The 14,538-nt window shown below is 44.4% G+C and overlaps 1 protein-coding gene across 4 annotated transcripts in view; it reads right to left on the bottom strand.

The window, feature by feature from the left end:
- Nucleotides 1-14,538, bottom strand: part of DIP2B (disco interacting protein 2 homolog B) — a 65,513-nt gene that overhangs the window by 19,967 nt on the left and 31,008 nt on the right. For 2 of the 4 annotated variants that reach the window (XM_079329169.1, XM_079329171.1), the window contains exons 3-13: nt 13,517-13,666; nt 11,769-11,894; nt 10,069-10,281; nt 7,730-7,873; nt 6,164-6,283; nt 4,988-5,185; nt 3,497-3,588; nt 3,018-3,128; nt 1,818-1,941; nt 1,257-1,366; nt 561-663 (exon numbers count right to left, since the gene is read on the bottom strand). In XM_079329169.1, coding sequence (XP_079185295.1) covers nt 561-663; nt 1,257-1,366; nt 1,818-1,941; nt 3,018-3,128; nt 3,497-3,588; nt 4,988-5,185; nt 6,164-6,283; nt 7,730-7,873; nt 10,069-10,281; nt 11,769-11,894; nt 13,517-13,666 — 1,491 coding nt within the window. The remainder of the gene's footprint in view (nt 1-560; nt 664-1,256; nt 1,367-1,817; nt 1,942-3,017; nt 3,129-3,496; nt 3,589-4,987; nt 5,186-6,163; nt 6,284-7,729; nt 7,874-10,068; nt 10,282-11,768; nt 11,895-13,516; nt 13,667-14,538) is intronic. The other 2 variants (XM_079329170.1, XM_079329172.1) reach the window with 2 other exon arrangements.

Genomic DNA, 14,538 nt, shown 5'->3' with positions numbered 1-14,538 from the left:
GGATGGAGGAGTTTGATTTACAAGCAGACCAGAATAAATCATAACCTACAGAATAAAGCAAAACCCTCTGGAATATCATCAGCACCTTCCAATCTCCATTTCTGGGTTACCCAAAAAAAAAACCTCACAGGACCAGAACAGCCCCAGCCCCAGAAGCTTTGGTATTTATTAAAATAAATATATTGTAGATATTTCCATTATCAGCAATGAAAGTTTGGGAAGACATTTCTGTGGGTTATCACTGCAGTGAGAGGGGACTCAAGCTTGGAAAATTCTCCATTTTTCATTTATTTCACTTCATTCATTTAATTCATTTCCTCCTCTTTTGCTTCACCACAACAGATTCAGTAACTTCACAGATAAATTCCACTTTTTATTCCTCTTCATCATGGCAGTGAAAACAATGCAGTTTTGGATGGAAAAACATCACAGCTAATTTTGACTTCTGGGGGGGGGGAGAATTAATCTGCATTTTTAAATTTTATTTATTTTTTGAAGGAACCACTTAAAAACAATGTTGTTAACCCTTTCCTGCTGGGATGTTTTGTGCCCTCACCCACCTTCAGAGTAGTTGCAGGCCTGGGACAGGGCTTGGCAGTGAGCCAGCATGGCCACCCTGGACACAGTGACACCCATGACACTGCCCTCCTTGCTGGTCTTGTACTGCACAGGAGACAAAAGGGTCAGGGGAGGAAGTTAAACCACAGAATCCACAGGAAAATAAAAGTTTTCCCTAAAGCTGATGGTTATTGTGGTGGCACACATGGAAAATCTCCATGGAGATGGGTGAAAAATTGAATATATTTGTGTTTAATTCACTAGCACTGCTGCTCAGGACATCTCTTCCTGCTCCTGGAGCAAACTGAGAAGCCCATTTGTGATTTCAGGGTGGCTGAATCAGCACTTAAACCACTGCAAGCCCCACAATCACCTCCTGGCATTTCCAGAAGCAGCAAGAGCAGAGAATTCAAAGTGCTGCTGGCTCAAGCACTGCCAGAAATGTGACCAAGCCCCACCTCAGAGCTCAGCTGTCTCCATCCCTCATTTTTTTAGAACAAAAACAATTCTCCAACTTATTCCAAGCAGTGCTCAATGCCACAGAGGGATTCAAAGCTAAAATGAGCTTCACAGCAGGATGTCCAAGATTTGTTTCAGTGGAAGTTTAAGGGAGTGAGGTGGAACTATTCTGTCTCTGGTGATCAGAACATTAAATTCAGCTCACTGAAGGAATTCTCTATTCCCCATTCACCACTTACCTCAATATATGCTGGCTCAGTTCCTGCTGCTGAGATGTTGGGCTGCCAATCCTTGGGAGATTTGGAGAGATATTTTGAATCTGTCACAACCCATTTGAGTCTTGGCCAACCTGGAGCCAAAATTAAACAGCACATTAATATCAATTTATTTATTGAGGGATTTCTACTCTGCAAGAATACATTCAACCCCATCATTTGTCCAGGTTCAGCCACACAAGAAAAATTCCAGCTACCAGCCAGAAGGTTCATCTTGCTTCTCATCAGTGGGCAACAAGGAATTTCCTCTCCTCAGATCCTTGCAGCATTCCTAAATAAAACTGGGGAATAAAAGTGCCCTGGAAGCTGCCAAATGGCACTGAAGGGAGCTGAGCACAGCCCTGCCTTGGCAGGTGGCTCCTTGTGACCCCCCCCCATGGGTCCATCTCACACAAAAACAAACCCTGCAACATTTTGGGAAGGGATCAGGAATTGCCCCTTTACCCCTTAGAGTCCTGACAGATCCTCTCAGCTGGTTCAGCTGCAGCAAAAGCACAATCAAAAGGCAATCTGTAAGCAGCTCACCTTTAAACTGCACAATTTCTCCATTCTGGGTTTTTGGGAGCCCTTTCAGACACACTTCAGTGGTGAGGGCCAGAGCAATCCCACAGCTCCCCAGCAGGAAACCAATCTGCTGCCCACCAGCATCCTGAGGGGAGAGGGGAAAAGTCACTCCTGCTCAAAATGGCAAAAAACAGCTTTCCCTTAGCAAAATCCAAGGTTTGAAAAAGCTTTGGGGGTTGGGGGGGGGAGGAATGGCAAGGAAAAGAAGAGAACAACCCATCCAACACACACTCCCAGAATCACAAAATAATCACAAAATCACAACTGGAGCAGTTTGGGCTGGTGGAAGGTGTCCCTGCCCATGGCAAAGGATGGAACTGGATGATCCCTAAGGTCCCTTCCAACTCAAACATCAAATATTGAACTGGCAAGATTAAAATGCACTGGATGTGAAATCTGAGGGGAAAAAAAAATTGCTCCAGCATGGAGCACACCCCATCCACAGCATTAATGGAAACCCAAATGCTGCAAAGAGGAACCAAAAAAAAGCAAAACATGTAATTACACTGGAATAACAAGACCTCTGCATCCCCTGGAGCCAATTTCTGTTGCACAATGACAAAATGAGGAGGCTCACTCAGAAACTTGATTGGGCAAATACTGGAGAAGTTTTAATTTTGCATCTGGTTGCTATAGCAGTCTGTGAGAGTGCAGAGAATGAAATCAAAGCTCTGGGAGTCCCTGAGTGCTCCCAGCTCACTGCCACAATGTTTGGATGAGCCTCTTGTTTTTGTTTCCTCTTATGAAATCCTAGAGTTTCACACAGTTCTTGACATGGCAGGAATATGGCAACAGTGCCAAAAAATTCTGGTCAGGGTAAAGAAAACACATTGTTGAGCAAATAATTTACAAAAAGTGCCTTGAAGTCTTCAGGAACTTCAATCTCCAGAGTCTGGCAGAGCTCAGCAGGGCTCCCATCAATCAGGGGGCAGATTAACATTATAATCAATTCTGTATAAATTATTTGCAATAAGGAATTGAAGACTGCATCACTTAGGAGAACTGACCATCTCCAGCTGCTCAGCACAGCTCTCTGGTCAATATGTTTTTCCATTTTTAAAATGCCATTTTGGGCTCCCAAAGGTCCTTGTTGGTGCAGAGACTGTGAAATGCTGCCTTGCTTTCCATCCCAAGCACTCCTCCAAGTTCCATCAACGTTACCTTTCTGGTAAGAGGTACCTCTATAGGCACTGGGATCACTTCTGCCAGCAGACAGCCATAAAATGCCACCATGAACATCACAGGGTCGTTGTTGGGGTACACAAGGGCCACCTGCAACCCACAAAATGCAAAATTCACACCCAGAGTAATTAAAACTCAGAAAATTCAGTGTTATTTCACTCTTCCACAGAATGTGCCTGGAGGTTCACAAAGAGACAAGACCCAGAGATCAAACCCTGCATTTCCCTCAGAGCTCTGTGCTCTTCCTCAGGTATTTCAAAGCCCAGGGACAAGAAGCTGCTCACAGAAAAGCCAGGATTCCTGAAAAGTCACCCCAATTTCTGTCCCAGGCAGGAACTGCTTTTGTCCCTGAGGTTAGAGTCTCACTCTGGTGTCTGTGCTAAGCTCCAACCCACAAACCCTTTGTTTTACTGCAGGGGGAGAGTGAAATCATTTACTCTGAGTCCCAAAGTCATTACCCTGTCCCCAGGTTTTAAGACAGGCTCGTTTTTGGTGCCCAGTTTATTCAGCAGGGTGTAGGCCAGCTTGAGACTTCTGCTCCACAGTTTTCCTGCAAGAGAGAGAACAGAGACTTGCAGAGCTCTGGATTGAGCAGCACAAGAGAACAGCTCAGACCTTGGCTGGTTTTATCCCCTAAAAGTGCAAAGAAGAGAAATGAGGAGAGAACCTGGGATATTCATAACCTGGAGCTGGGATTGGACAATTAACCCCAAAATGTGAATGGACAAAACTTATGAAAGTGTGAAAATTTGTGCCTTGGAGTCCACCTTGGGTGGAGCCACAGCTGGGTTCTAGCACTGAGCTCTTGATCTTGTTTAACTGGTTTAACTTAGGTGAGGATATAAACTGATTTAACTCACCATAGTGAGGGTATAAACTAGTTTAACTTAGGTGAGTGTTTAAACTGGTTTAACTCACCACAGTGAGGGTATAAACTAGTTTAACACAGGTGAGGGTATAAACTGGTTTAAATCACCACAGGTGAGGGTATAAACTGGTTTAAGTTAAGTGATGGTATTAAACTGGTTGAACTCACCATAGGTGAGGGTATAAACTGGTTTAAGCTAGATGAGGATATAAACTGATTGAACTCATGATAGGTGAGGGTATAAACTGGTTTAAGTTAGATGGGATATAAACTGGTTTGACTCACCATAGGTGAGGGTATAAACTGGTTTAAGTTAGATGGGATATAAACTGGTTTGACTCACCATAGGTGAGGGTATAAACTGGTTTAAGTTAGATGGGGGTATAAGCTGGTTTGACTCACCATAGGTGAGGGTACAAACTGGTTTAAGTTAGATGAGGATATAAACTGGTTTGACTCACCATAGGTGAGGGTATAAACTGGTTTAAGCTAGATGAGGATATAAACTGGTTTGACTCACCATAGTGAGGGTATAAACTGGTTTAAGTTAGATGGGATATAAGCTGGTTTGACTCACCATAGGTGAGGGTATAAACTGGTTTAAGCTAGATGAGGATATAAACTGGTTTGACTCACCATAGTGAGGGTATAAACTGGTTTAAGTTAGATGGGATATAAGCTGGTTTGACTCACCATAGGTGAGGGTATAAACTGGTTTAAGCTAGATGAGGATATAAACTGGTTTGACTCACCATAGTGAGGGTATAAACTGGTTTGACTCACCATAGTGAGGGTATAAACTGGTTTGACTCACCATAGGTGAGGGTATAAACTGGTTTAAGCCAAATGAGGATATAAACTGGTTTGACTCACCATAGGTGAGGGTATAAACTGGTTTGACTCACCATAGGTGAGGGTATAAACTGGTTTAAGCTAGATGAGGATATAAGCTGGTTTAACTCACCATAGGTGAGGGTATAAACTGGTTTAAGTTAGATGGGGATATAAACTGATTGAACTCACCATAGTGAGGATATAAACTGATTTAAGCTAGATGAGGATATAAACTGGTTTGACTCACCATAGGTGAGGGTATAAACTGGCTTTCCTGTCACGTCCAGGGCTGTCAGGCAGGGGCTCTTGGCCTGGGTGGTTCCCCAGCGCTGCAGAGCTGCCTCCAGGGCTGGGGGCCAGTTACAAACCACCCCCAGGGGCTCCCCCTTCACCGGGGTCATCTGGCGGCCCTCGGGCTTGGGCTGGTTGGGGTCAGGCTGGGGCACTGAAACATGCAGAGTATTCCATCAGCTCTTGCAGTGCCTCATGTAATCCAAGAATATTCCATTAACTACTGCACTATCTCATGTAATCCAAGAGTATTTCCATTAACTACTGCAGTATCTCATGTAATCCAAGAGTATTTCCATTAGCTATTGCAGTATCTCCCATAATCCAAGAATATTTCCATTATCTATTGCAATATCTCTCCCATAATCCAAGAATATTTCCATTAGCTATTGCAGTATCTCCCATAATTCAAGAATATTTCCATTAGCTGTTGCAGTATCTCCCATAATTCAAGAATATTTCCATTAGCTATTGCACTATCTTCCATTATTTCCATTATCTCCCATAATCCAAGAATATTCCATTAACTATTGCAGTATCTCCCATAATCCAAGAGTATTTCCATTAACTATTGCAGTATCTCCCATTATTTCCATTATCTATTGCAGTATCTCCCATAATCCAAGAATATTTCCATTATCTATTGCAATATCTCTCATAATCCAAGAATATTCCATTAGCTACTGCACTATCTCATATAATCCAAGAATATTTCCATTAGCTATTGCAATATCTCCCATTATTTCTATTATCTATTGCAGTATCTCTCACATAATCCAGAATATTTCCATTATCTATTTAAATATCTCCCATATAATTCAAGAATATTTCTATTATCCATTACAGTCTCTCATATAATCCAGAATATTTTCATTATCTATTGCAGTATCTCCCATGATCCAAGAATATTTCCATTATCTATTGCAATATCTCTCACATAATCAATTTAAATATTTTTTAAAGAAGTTTAGTGTTGAGGAGATCCCTAAAGCTCAGCAGAACAGTGAATTATTAAATTAACTGATTTTGTGTCAGACTTCATGGGGGCTGCTGCAAATTGTGAAACACAAACTCAGCTCCCTGAGCATCCAATTCTAACAAATGTACATAAAATAATTATTTCTGCTATTACCTTCCACAATTTCTTCAAAATCATCCACAAAGAATTCTTTCAGGGGTGGCCTTTTAGGTCTTTTCAAGGTGTTCAGCAACTGCTGAATTTTTGTGGAGACTCTGCTGCTCACAGGAACACCTGGAGGGAGAGAGCAGAGCACTGAGTGCCAAATCCAGGATTTGGGAGAGTCATTCCCTGGCCAAATTCAGGGATTTGGGAATAATTTCCTGGCCACATCCAGGATTTGGGAGAGTCATTCCCTGGGCAAATTTAGGATTTGGGAATCATTCCCTGGCCACATCCAGGATTTTGGAATCATTCCCTGGCCAAATTCAGGATTTTGGAATCATTCCCTGGCCACATCCAGGATTTTGGAATCATTCCCTGGCCAAATTCAGGATTTTGGAATCATTCCCTGGCCACATCCAGGATTTGGAATCATTCCCTGGCCACAATCCAGGATTTGGGAGAGTCATTCCCTGGCCAAATTCAGGGATTTTGGAATAATTCCCTGGCCACATCCAGGATTTTGGAGAATCATTCCCTGGCCATCTGCAGGATTTGGGAGTCATTCCCTGCCCACATCCAGGGATTTGGGAGAATCATTCCCTGGCCACCTCCAGGGATTTGGGAGAATTATTTCCTGGTCACCTCCAGGATTTTGGACAATCATTTCCTGGCCACCTGCAGGGATCTGGGAGAGTCATTCCCTGGCCAAATTCAGGGATTTTGGAATCATTCCCTGGCCAATTCCAGGATTTGGGAATCATTCCCTGCCCACCTACAGGGATTTGGGAGAATTATTCCCTGGCCACCTGCAGGATTTGGGAGAGTCATTCCCTGGCCACCTCCAGGATTTGGGGGAATCATTTCCTGGCCACATCCAGGATTTGGGAGAATTATTTCCTGGCCACCTGCAGGATTTGGGAGAGCCATTCCCTGGCCACCTCCAGGATTTGGGAATCATTCCCTGGCCACATCCAGGATTTGGGGGAGTCATTCCCTGGCCACCTCCAGGATTTGGGAGAATCATTCCCTGGCTACCTGCAGGATTTGGGGGAGTCATTCCCTGGCCACCTCCAGGATTTGGGGGAATCATTTCCTGGCCACATCCAGGATTTGGGAGAATTATTTCCTGGCCACCTGCAGGATTTGGGAGAGCCATTCCCTGGCCACATCCAGGATTTGGGGGAGTCATTCCCTGGCCACCTCCAGGATTTGGGAATCATTCCCTGGCCACATCCAGGATTTGGGGGAGTCATTCCCTGGCCACCTCCAGGATTTGGGGGAGTCATTCCCTGGCCACCTCCAGGATTTGGGGGAATCATTCCCTGGCCACCTGCAGGGATTTGGGGACTCCATCCCTCCCTGGGCAGCTCCAACAAACTGACTGGAACCCTGACCCCCCCTGTCCATGAAGAAACTCCCCCCAACTGCAGCACAGCAGCAACATCTTCACTCTGACACCAAAACCATTGTGATTTCTGCTCACTCCAACTCCAAACCAGAGCTGGGAGAGGGAAGTGTGAGATTTTGGGTCTCCCTGAGCTCTGCTGCTGCTCCTGGGCCCCCAGGGTCTCTTACCATCTGCAGTGTCCATGAGGCTGGAGCGATTGGATCCCTTGTGCATCCCCTTGACAATTCCAGAGGGAGGGAGGTCGATGGCTGCTGGCCGTGCTGAGGGGGTGGAGGTAGTTGCTGTGACATCTGGGGGGACTGAGAAACTTTCTAGAAAAAGAAGAAAGCTGCTAAATACACCTTTTATTATCCCCCAATAAAGTGTCAGCTGTCAGCAATAATCCTAAGGGTTGGGTGGGTTGGGTGGATGGGAACCCTCATTAATGCTAAACACACTGAGGCACAGCATCAGTTCTGCAAACCAAAAAACAAACAAGGTTGTGTCCATGTCAGGAAAGTGCTTCAGCAAAACAGAATTCCTGTTCTTGGTTTCTAACCTTGAAGCTCAATCTCTTGACTTTCAGTACTGTAAGAAAAATCAATACATTTTTTAAAAAGTTTGAGATCCACATGAGCTCTGAAATGTCCAAAGTCCAGAACAAATCCCTCCCTCACCTATGCACTGATCTCTCTTGCTAGAATTCTACTATTTAGCTTTTTTGTGAGTGAGGCCTTTTGAAAACAAACCACGTGGGAATTTGACCAAAGCAGATCAGCAAAAATTGTGTTGGGTTTCAATCCCTTCCAGCTGGGTGGTTACAGAGCTTGTCCAGCAGCTCCAAAATAAATCCAATAAATCCTGTGAGCTGGGTCTTACTTGTGCTTCAAGTTACAAGGAACTGTCCTGCCTCTCAGCCAAAGCTGCAACTGCATCCTGCAGGAATTCTCCTGTCAATGTCTCCTAAACAAGGGAGTTTTGCTTATGTGGGGTTTCTTTACACAACCAGGTTCAATCATCTGATAGGGCAAGAATATTCTATTCTGGCTTAACTGTTGCTTACAAAGGGAAAAACCCAACAGTTTGAAACGATGGGTTGAGTTTTACAGATAGTCTGAAGTGAAATCCCAAATAATTCCCACTGACAGGGCTTTGTGATTGATTCTGTGTTGATTTCCCTTTTTCCAACAGAAAAAATAACCAATTTCTGCATCCCTTTGGAGACACAGTGGTAAGGGACATTTCTCATGCAGTGAACTTCTAAAATCACTGGAAAGGATGTGGATTTGTACAATCCAAACATCTGCAGGACTTTTTATTGCTCTCAAGAGAGAGAAGTACAGAATTGTGTATGTGAGAGCTCTAGTCACTTAAACCAGGTGTTAACACGAGATGAACGTGGCAAATAAAATTCTCACAAAGATCCAAAGCTTCTATTTTGCATAAGACACTAATTAGATCAGGCAGTAGATATTTTGGATGTAAAAAGCTGTGTTACCTTTAATTCACTGCAAAAGGTAATGTGGCCTTCTGCATGCTCCAATTAAAAACAGCCTCCCTGCTTCAGTGACATTAATTACATTGACTACATTTTATGGGCAATCTCCTCAGTTTTCCATTTCAGGAAACAATTTGCATCCCAGCAAATAAACAAACAAAAATAAAAAAAAATAAAAAAAAACCCCACAGCAATAAAAAGATAAATAAGTGAAAGATAAAATCACCAGCACTTCTATGCACTGCTTGCCCCAGCCCAGTTAAGCAGAAGCAGAGAGCACATGAAATACAGACAATGTCCCATGGTGCAGGAATTTCCTCACCAGCAGCTAAAAAGGACAAACATACACAGAGCAAAAACAAACTTGGCCATTTCATACAGAAGCATCAGCAGCAAGGAGCACCTCAGAGCCTCAGAAAACTGAGCCTGGGGTATCCAGATCTGTAGATTTGGCTCCATCTCCTCAGTACCTGGATGCTCTGGTTATTCCTCAGCCAGTCATGGAAGAGCTGGGCTAAAACTTTCCTCCTCTGACCCTGGTTTTTAATGACAGGATCATTTGTTCACACACACAGCTGGATTGGGTTCCTTTCCTTCCCTGATCTAACACAAACAATAAACCATCAGGGCTCAGAGCAAAATGAGGATGTTCAACACAGCATTTCCCCACTCCACAGGCACAGACAGCCCTGAGGGACTGGGCAGGACACAGATGAAAATGCCACTTGCACTGGGCAGCTCTGTGCCCAGGGGAGCTCCCAAGAGCTGGAGACAGAAAAAGCAACACAGGACACAGAGATTTGTGCCTCCTGCTCTGTCCACACTGTCCCTGGAGTCTTCCTCTCCCTTTTACAACCAACTTCAACCTTCTGAAATTCTCCAGGAAAACAACAGCACCATGGTGCAACTCCAAGCAATCCTAACAAATTCCACCAACACCAGCTACACTCTTGCTCCAAATTTCCCTTTTTCTTCATCAACCCAGTCTGGAGACTCGCAGCGATCGCTCTGTTGGTAACCAGCTCCTACCTATTCGAGTATTGGCAAAAACATCAGCTAGTGACCCACTGGTCCCTTTGCCTTCTCCATGGGAAAGTGTAGAGGATGCTGATGAGGATGTGGATGACCCCTGAACAGATCGGTTGATCCAAGACTCAGCATTCTGTAAGCTCTGGTGCAATGCAGCAGAGAGAGCAGCCTGGCGCCTGAGCGAGCCCTCGTCCTCGGAGGCGGAAGACGTGTCTGTGTGGAAGCAGAAAGAAAATCTAGCTGCTTAGGGAAAAGCACATGGCACTGAACATGCTCTTTCCAATCATATATCAACAGGCTTGCACGAGGAAGGTGTGTTTGCCACGGGTTGGATTGTCAGTGGGAACACGCTCACCCCTGTTTGAGTCACCTCCTCGCACAACATCCTTCCCCTGGGGGCTCCAAGCCTAGCACTCAACTCTCATTACTCCTCCATTCACATTCCATAATACCAGATGCTGTTTTGCCTAACTCTGGCCATTCTGAACTGGAAAGTGAGGGGTCAGGGTGGTTGTTGAACTGCAAAGTCCCAGGAACAAAGAAAATGCAGGAAACAACTGTGCCAAGGCCACAGCAGAAAACGCTTTTGTCTGAGGCTCTAAATGGGGCCCTTTCAATTGCAGAAAACAAACAGAAAGCCCAACCCCAAAACAAAACAAATCTACAGCAAGGAACTGCTTCCTGTGTGTCCCAGAGCACAGATACCTCTGCTGTCCCAAAATTGTAAACTAATTATTTAATTACCACGAAGCAAGCACTCAGTTCTTGAGATGTTGAGTTGGTGGCTTTGACCTAAAATTTAGGTGTTCTTCAAAGTGATTTTCTGCCTGCACTCCAGTGGTAAATCAAACTATGAAATCATGTTCTATTCACTTGCCAGAGTGGAACAGAGTTATGAGCTGAGGAAAAGGAGTGACTCCAGCCATGCTGGAAGTGCTGACCTCGATTTGTGTGACTCCCCCAGCACAGGATGTGCTGCAGTCCTGGACAAGTGAGCACAGAGCTGAGACCCAAGCAGACACCAGGAACATGCATCAGCCCCCCGGAGAAAGGAAGGGAAAGAGGAAGTGTGATAGAACAGGAAGGGAGGAGGAGGAGGAGGAGGAGTGACATGGCCCAGCAGAGCAGGTTCAGAGCTATGAATTCAGCAGGAGATGTAAATTCATAACATTCGGATGACTCTGTCAATCCAAATGGCTGCGATGCTTCTGCACAATGGGACACAACACAGAGTCACTGCCAAAAACCACACGGGCTCATTTGTCACTCAGTGCATCCAGCTGCTGGAAAACAGAGGGTTAATGATCTCTGTGTATCGTGACAGACACCATGGCATCCAGGCATTCCACAGGGCAGGGGTGAGAGAAGTCCTGCAGGTTGTGGAATCCCACCAGACCCGCCCCCTGAGGAGCAAACATTGCTGCAAACCCTCCTCTTGTGTGCTGAGCAATAAACATCAATGAAATCAGGATGAGAATCCATCAGAAATAAGTGTGAGGGAAGAAGTGGCTTCAGTCCAGACCTGCTCAGCTCTTTTTGAACCACCAACACCCCGAGCTGCACCCAACCCCCTGGCACAGAACATCCTCAGAACCCCACCATCCATCTCCTGGAAGAAATCTCCCTTTCCAGCCCTGAGAGGTGAAGCAGGAGCTGTGTGAAGAGCTGCAGCAGTGCAGGTGTGGGAGGTGCAGCCTCACCTGGGGGAGTGCAGGCGTCGGCCGGGGACTGGACGAAGGTGGAGCGGCGCTTGGTGGGCATGGGCAGGGCCATCTTCTGCTCCTTGTGCTTGGCCAGAGCTGCCTGCACGGCTTCTGTGTGGATATCTGGGAGAGGAAGGGCACAGCTGCCTTCAGCACCAGCACAGCACACAGCTGATGCCTCCACATCTCAGTTTTTTTGCATTTTTTAAATCCTGTACTGTATTCGTGCATAGCTCTAAACTCCGTATGAAGTTCACTGTCTTCGTAATTTTGGATCTGTGGATCTGTGATCCAAGTACACCCTAAAGCCTCAGGCTCTGAAACTTAGCAACAAAAGGAATTGCTGGGGAGCAAACTGGGGGAATATGACTTTGTTACCTGATATGTAAATGGACCAAATTTATAATTGTCTGGAAAATTCAGGACTGTCATTCAGCTCGGCTGTAGCCCCTTGAGAGCTTCTCATCAAGGTGTATCTGTTGAAGGCCTTTAATAAATACCCACATTATTCTCTTAACCTTGTCAAGCCTCTGTTCTAGGTGGCCTCTCCAAGGCATCAAAGGAAGGAGTACACCCAAACTGCAAACACCCCATCTGCCTGCTCATGGTATTTTCCCAATTTTCAGTGTCTGCCCAATGATTCTCTTCTGCCATCCCAGGAGCAGCATCACCTTTTATTCTCTTTTTTAAACAAGGAAACTGATTGAGGTTCCTGAAGTTAGCAAGCTGAGTGCAGGGCCAGGTTTGTTACTCTGGAAAATTCTGGATTAAACTCATTATATCCTCGAGTCTCTGGCAATTTTTACAGAAATCTCAACCCTGGCAGGTTGTTCCCCATCTTGACTAAAGATTATGCTAAAATCTGCCTGTGCACCATTTAAATATGTGTGCAGCCTCAGGTGCAACTCATGTCTGTAAAGTGGCAAAATGTCTGATTTAGGAAAAACCTTCTGCTCCCAAGCTGATGCAGATTAATTGTAAATCCTGGGAGTTTAACTGGGGCTGTAAATTCAGGCTGATTAGGAACTGAAACAGGCTGGGGTGGGAGGTTTCCATCCTCTGCAACCCCCAGAGCTCTTGGAAGGAAGTCACATCACTGCTGAGGAGAAATCCACACCATAAAAATCAGCTATGAGCAGGGAGAACATTCATTTCTACATCTACATTCAGTTCTCAGATTAAAGTATTTTAATTCTGCTTTTGCAAAACCCAAACCAGGTTCTGCTAACACTCCATGCAATGGTGGGATATGACAGTGTCACTACAGAAGGAAGATTTAATAAACATAATTTGAGAAGAAAATTTAATTCTTGTTATTTTAAAGTGAAAAATAAAACCAGGGAACAAAAAATAGGTGCCAACACCTCCTCCTGGAGCAAAGCAGGAGCTCAGCAGGTGCTGGGCAGCTCCTCCTGCTGCTCCAAGCTCCCAGAGCACAGCAATCCCTGAAACTGATATCCCCCTGAATATTATCACCTATAAACATGATTAAAGAAGTTTTTTTTTTTTTTGTATTCTATGAACAATTTGCATCCAACCAAAAAATCAGAGTGTCATTATTTGGTTTGTTTTTTTTTTTTTCCTACTTACAAGTGGTTTTGATACTCTCTTCTAGATGCCAATTAATACAAAACAAGCACATAGTTTGATATTTATATTTTCTCATTTCAGAGAGTCACCAAGGCAGAGTGAGGATGATTTTGGTTCCCTGAGAGGAATCCAGGGGGCTCCTGCCCCTCCCTTACCTGATCGATACCGTTCATCCCTGGCTCCCCCCGAGCGAGCTCGGTGGAATTTGGAGGAGGAGGAGGATGAGGAGGATGATGCTGAGGCTGGAGCTGCAGATGGAACTGGCATCTGAGGTTTGGATTCCTTCTGTAATGCTGGATCAACCCCTGGAAATAAAAGGAGATTTTTGGATCATACTCTTCTCCCATGATAGGGTTGGGAATTGTCACGCAGTGTCCAGTGCTTGTTATTGTTGAAAAACCAAAAATAAACCAGCAGTAAGAGCCTTTGCTGTTCCCATTAATCACAAAGGAAACCTCCAGTTCTGACTTTCAGCATGTCCACTGCATGAATTTATCAAGTTTGGTTTTCCCATTAAAACAGGAAGCAAAATAGATAATCTGATAAAGATCAGAATTTTACATAATTCAGCAAAAGCAGCTTGGAATTGTTGATGCTGGAGGTTCAATTCTAAAAGGAATCTGTGTGGCAAAGGGAAGTTTTGAAGATTAAAACCCAGAGGTCACCCAGATGTAATTTCCTGCAGATTGTCACCTGGAGTCATGCAAAAATTCCAAGAGCAACTGTGGCTTGTGCTGCTTCAGAATTCTCACCAACTACCAAAGGATCAGAGAAATGGAGAAAAAACCACAAATCCTGGGTTTCCATTCCAGCTCCAGCACTTTTGAGCTGTGTGGTTGTGGATAAACAACTTCAGCCTTGAGCTCAGCAAATTCCCCTGAACCAGCTGCAGGAATTTCCATGGAATTGCAGAATTCCTGAAAAGAATTCTGGAAAATCTGGAAAAGCTTAATATCTCTCTTGTAGAAAGATATTTATTAAATTCCTCATTATCCTTCATCTATCTCCTAAAATCCCAAAGAGCAAAAAATTATTGGAATATTATTGAATGTTAGAGCAAACTAACAATCCATTAGTTGTGGATTGTTAATGATTTTTTAAATTAGCATGACAAAAACTGAGAACCTTCACTTGTAGTTAAAGAGGAGATCTCCTGCTAACCAGAAATATCAGGGGG

The sequence above is a fragment of the Erithacus rubecula genome (assembly GCF_903797595.1).
Source record: "Erithacus rubecula genome assembly, chromosome: 31".
In the NCBI taxonomy this organism is placed as follows: Eukaryota; Metazoa; Chordata; class Aves; order Passeriformes; family Muscicapidae; genus Erithacus; species Erithacus rubecula.
This window is presented reverse-complemented; position numbering and strand designations above follow the sequence as displayed.